This window comes from Neoarius graeffei, chromosome 10 (genome assembly GCF_027579695.1).
Source record: "Neoarius graeffei isolate fNeoGra1 chromosome 10, fNeoGra1.pri, whole genome shotgun sequence".
Taxonomy (NCBI): domain Eukaryota; kingdom Metazoa; phylum Chordata; class Actinopteri; order Siluriformes; family Ariidae; genus Neoarius; species Neoarius graeffei.
The window spans coordinates 69,412,100-69,417,099 of NC_083578.1; the positions used below are offsets into that span (position 1 = coordinate 69,412,100).

At 40.1% G+C, this 5,000-nt stretch overlaps 1 protein-coding gene across 1 annotated transcript in view; it reads right to left on the minus strand.

Moving 5' to 3' along the window:
* Positions 1-5,000, minus strand: part of sema3h (sema domain, immunoglobulin domain (Ig), short basic domain, secreted, (semaphorin) 3H) — a 56,996-nt gene that overhangs the window by 42,525 nt on the left and 9,471 nt on the right. The window contains exons 2-4 of the mRNA XM_060932186.1: positions 3,085-3,239; positions 2,275-2,337; positions 2,070-2,189 (exon numbers count right to left, since the gene is read on the minus strand). Of these exons, the coding sequence (XP_060788169.1) occupies positions 2,070-2,189; positions 2,275-2,337; positions 3,085-3,239 (338 nt within the window). The remainder of the gene's footprint in view (positions 1-2,069; positions 2,190-2,274; positions 2,338-3,084; positions 3,240-5,000) is intronic.

Genomic DNA, 5,000 nt, shown 5'->3' on the forward strand with positions numbered 1-5,000 from the left:
TCACTGGGTATGAGCAATTGTCTGCTCTGATTGGCTACTCTACTACTAGGATATCAGCTCATATACCATGAGTAGAGAAAAACAAAATGGTGGTGTGTGTTGCTGAACCAGCCAAGGACAAAATACAAACTCTGCTCGAAAACAAAACACCAAAAAATACCAAAAAAAGCAACAAAATATGGAGTAAAAGTATTTGATGGTAAAAATGGATTTTTTTTTTATTTTTCAAGAATTATTATTATTATAGCATTATTTTTTTACAAATTGCTGCTGTCATTTTACTGGTTTGTTTACATTCTAAGTGGAAATGATTTTGTTGGACGTTTTGTATAAAGTTTTTATTTATCAAATTTGCAAAAAAAAATTTAAATAAAAATGTGTTGTTTCTCAAAATCCATTGAATGTGGATAGAATAAAACAGTTATTCCACTCAATCTCATTGTACATGGTTTATAACCAACTCGGTGCTATGTGCCTCATTGGCTATCATGTCATGTACGACTCGATTTCGTGGAATAACTGTTAAATATAGAATGGTCTATTCATGTTTCTGAACTGGTGCCCCATTCCCTATAAATATCAAGGTGGATTATCATAATCTCCACCTACTAGGGTACAACACTAACACCATACTGTTGAATACTTGATTCTGATTGGTCAGAAGGTGTTGATTAATTTCCTGTAACAGCAGCTCTGACAGTAGTTCAGTCTGCAAGGTTGATACTAATGCACTCATTGCCATTTCTGTAGCAAACATTTACAAAGCATTTGCATGGAGGAGACTGCACATCTCGTTATCTCTAGCCGCTTTATCCTGTTCTACAGGGTCGCAGGCAAGCTGGAGCCTATCCCAGCTGACTACGGGCGAAAGGCGGGGTACACCCTGGACAAGTCGCCAGGTCATCACAGGGCTGACACATAGACACAGACAACCATTCACACTCACATTCACACCTATGGTCAATTTAGAGTCACCAGTTAACCTAACCTGCATGTCTTTGGACTGTGGGGGAAACCGGAGCACCCGGAGGAAACCCACGCGGACACGGGGAGAACATACAAACTCCGCACAGAAAGGCCCTCGCCGGCCACGGGGCTCGAACCCGGACCTTCTTGCTATGAGGCAATAGCGCTAACCACTACACCACTGTGCCGCCCCGAGACTGCACATAAACAGCTTAAAAAAGTAAAATTTTGGAAGGAGACTCCAGCATCATTGGTTTGTAACAGTCTGAGGTACAGTAAAGCTGAACCTTTAAGTTTTATGTTTCACACTAACAGACAAGCTGCATTTTTGTCTTATAAACTTTGAGAGTGAGAGAGAGAGAGAGAGAGAGGCGACATTCAAAACAGGAGGTTGCTGCCTTGTTTCCTTGCTGCCATAATAGACAGATGTCTCATATGGCAAGACTGAAGACATCTTCTAAGGATGTTCGTTTTGAGCAACATTTTAGGATAACGTTTACGGTAACGTGTGACGTCTGTCAAGTTTGGTCCACCATCTTTTTTTCCCCCCATTGTTTGAAGGAGCTGCCATACAGATTTATGGGTAATAGGCAGCATTGAGGATACATCGGATACATCGACGTTTCCTTCAACTGGGGCAATTTGAAGGTATCTTAGAAGACAGGAAATGAGAGATTGATCAGTTTCAAATTGTCCTCAATGCCTCACTGTCCTGTTAGACATCTTCCTGAGGCAGTATTTTACTTCTTTCAAATGCACCCAGAGAGAGAGAGAGAGAGAGAGAGAGAGAGAGAGAGAGAGAGAGAGAGAGAGAGAAACATAGGCAAGGGAATGACACAAGTAATAACAGGAACTAATTTGTTTCAGACATTCCACAACATTAATAGAAATAGATAAAAGGATGATGTGTTATTCTTTAATTAATAAACAATTGTAGTTGTTGGCAAATTACTGTGCTATAAGAGATCAAAAATTTTCAAATCACTTGGTAAGGCATCGCACCATCCCTTCGTTGATTACTCTCCCATAACAGTACATCCTGAAGTGTTTGATTCCTTATACACATATGACCCATCTTACAGCCATAATACAGCATTCAGTACCGTGAGGAAGAGGCGGGTGTGGATGTAGGCACAGCGAGGGTTGAAAGCTCCTGTTCCACAGGCATACAAGTGCGTTTGGTTGTAAGGCTCTAATACGCGCAGGAAATTGGCACACTCCAGCTAGACCAGGCACAACAAAACAGGAAATGAACAAATGACTATAATCCATGTGAATGTTTATTTATAAAGTAAATGTGTATTTTACCTGTGGGTCTTTTCCAGCCATCAAACAGTCTTGGATTCGATCTGGACTCGCAGGCCAGTAAATCTGAAGCACAAGTCATTGAAAAAAAAAAGCACACAGTCAAATGTTTTTCAGGTGAATAATACTGAATTCTGTTGGTGTAAATAATTGTTTAAATGCTTGTTGTGTAAAGTATTAAAGCTGGATGAGTCAGTGCATGAAGAACAGCTCCCACTCTTGAGACCTTATTGAACTGACATTCCTGTATCTTTCAGATTTAATCTGCATAAATGTACAGTTAGTCATGTCGAGTAGAGAAACACATGCACACACAATCACTTAAATGGAAAGGGCTGGTCTGAAATGGCAATTTTGATAAGATAAGGCAGTTTCTGCTTCTGGATTCCTGCACATATTTTACTGCTAACGCACATAGATGTCTGTGTCCGGGTGTGAGTGTGTTACAAAACAATGCTGCAGTATGTGCTGATGTTTAGGTCTTTATTCATATGTTATCTCCCTTAAAATGCTCAAATACATCATTTTAACCTTTCAGATAAACTTTATATAACATTCACTACTTTTATCTCTTCGGACAGCAATAAGCTCACAACCTTCTGGTGACAGAACTTTAATTACCGAGCTCCTGCCCCAGTAAATGGTAATGTTTGGGTAAATGGCAGCTCTTACTACATGGCTTCTTGTCGACACACACAGATACGCAAGATGGTGTCACTGATGTGATGCAACAGTGGCGATGTGGCAAAACTGAAGGCATGATCCTTTCAGTATCTCTGAGAGGTAAGCGAGGACATGAGAACATGTGATCACCTTGTGATGGGGTTGTGTAATATCATCCAGGCTGGCTGACAGTAAATTGTCCTTCATGCTGATGTACAGACGGCGGCCATCTTCATCAGGAAGCAGAGAGTTCAGATCTCCCGCAGAGAGTGGCAGAGACATCAGTCTGCCACTACGGACCAGCTCTGAAACACAGAGACAGACGGGGCAGATTGTTAAGAAAAATTAATAAGCCAGAAACATCATTTCATACCCGGGGCTAAAACCTTCTCACTGTTTCTGTGACACTAATTCAGAAATTGCTTCAAAGAAATACTCTGTTTTCTTTTTCATCCTAAACTTCCAATCTACTGCCACTGGAGTGTAATATGCAATTACCACATCCAGGAAATTCAGCACATTTGTATATACTGAGAAAAGAGTGCAAAGCTGTTTGTTCCAAACTCACTTATAATGGAAGATAATAATAATAATAATAATAATAATAATAATAATAATAATAATAATAATAATAATAATAATAATAAATTATTAAAGTGCTTCTGAAATCAAAAATGGATCTCTCAGAGCTTTTTGGACCTGTGTTTTATTGTTATGGATGTAGATACAATATTATATCCTGAAAAAAAGATATTTTCTTTTTTTTAATATTATAGTTGGTCACTTCAGGGAAAACAGTCAAGTTTTTAAAATAGCCAGACTTGTCCAAATCTTTGTGATCATCCAATTAAATGCTTTCTCGAGCCATATAGTCGGTGCAGTGGTTAGCACTGTTGCCTCACAGCAAGAAGGTTCTGGGTTCGAGCCCAGCGGCTGACGGGGGCCTTTCTGTGTGGAGTTTGCATGTTCTCCCCATGTCTGTGTGGGTTTCTTCCGGGTGCTCCGGTTTCCCCCACAGTCCAAAAACATGCGGTTAGGATAATTGGTGGCTCTAAATTGACCGTAGGTGTGAATGTGAGTGTGAATGGTTGTTTGTCTCTATGTGTCAGCCCTGCAATGACCTGGCGACTTGTCCAGGGTGTACCCCGCCTCTCACCCATAGTCAGCTGGGATAGGCTCCAGCTTGCTCTCAACCCTGCACAGGATAAGTGGTTATGGATAATGGATAATGGATGGATGGATGGATGGAAGATGTGCCATGGACTTGTTGATATTGATGTAAATAGTTATCAAATAGTTAACATGGGGCGGCCTTGGGCCAAAGTGCCCTTGAGCAAGGCACCTGACCCCCGACTGCTCCCCGAGTGCTGTAGCATATCTGCCCACTGCTCTGGGTGTGCTCATTGCTCACTTGTGTGTGTGTGTGCGTGTGTTCACTGCTTCAGATGGCTTAAATGCAGGGGATGAATTTCACTGTGCTTGAGTGTGCATGTGACATAAAGGCTTCTTCTTCTTCTTCTTTTTCTATATCCTGCCCTCAGAAAAAGTAAACACGAGTCTTCTGTGTGTTTTTGGCTGTATATTTTCCTCCACACTGTTCCTTTTTCTAACTTTTATAGACATGTGTTTCACTTTATGAAAGAAATTCAACTGCCCTTAAACTTATAAACATTATAAACATGTTTTGTCTGCTTTTTGCCATACAAGTAAATTTATCAAAACTCATATCCATGGTAATCACCCGTACAGTCCAGATACATGTGTCATAAGACAGGAAGAGGGGGAGGGAGAGGAAGTGGGAGAGATTTAGCATATGTTTAATATAGACAGCTCAATATTACATGGTACAAATAGCTTAAGCAAAGGAAATATTCCTGAATTATGAAAAGGATTTGAGGCAGAGTAAGAAAAAAGTGCAAAATTAGAAAAGAAAGACAGACTAGTTATAAAACACATACCCTATGTCTTGAATCAATATACTATATAATAGATCAAAATCAGACAGTTGAAGAATCTGGATTTGTTTAGTCTGTGTTACAGAGCAAAACCGAGAGAACTTCGTCCAA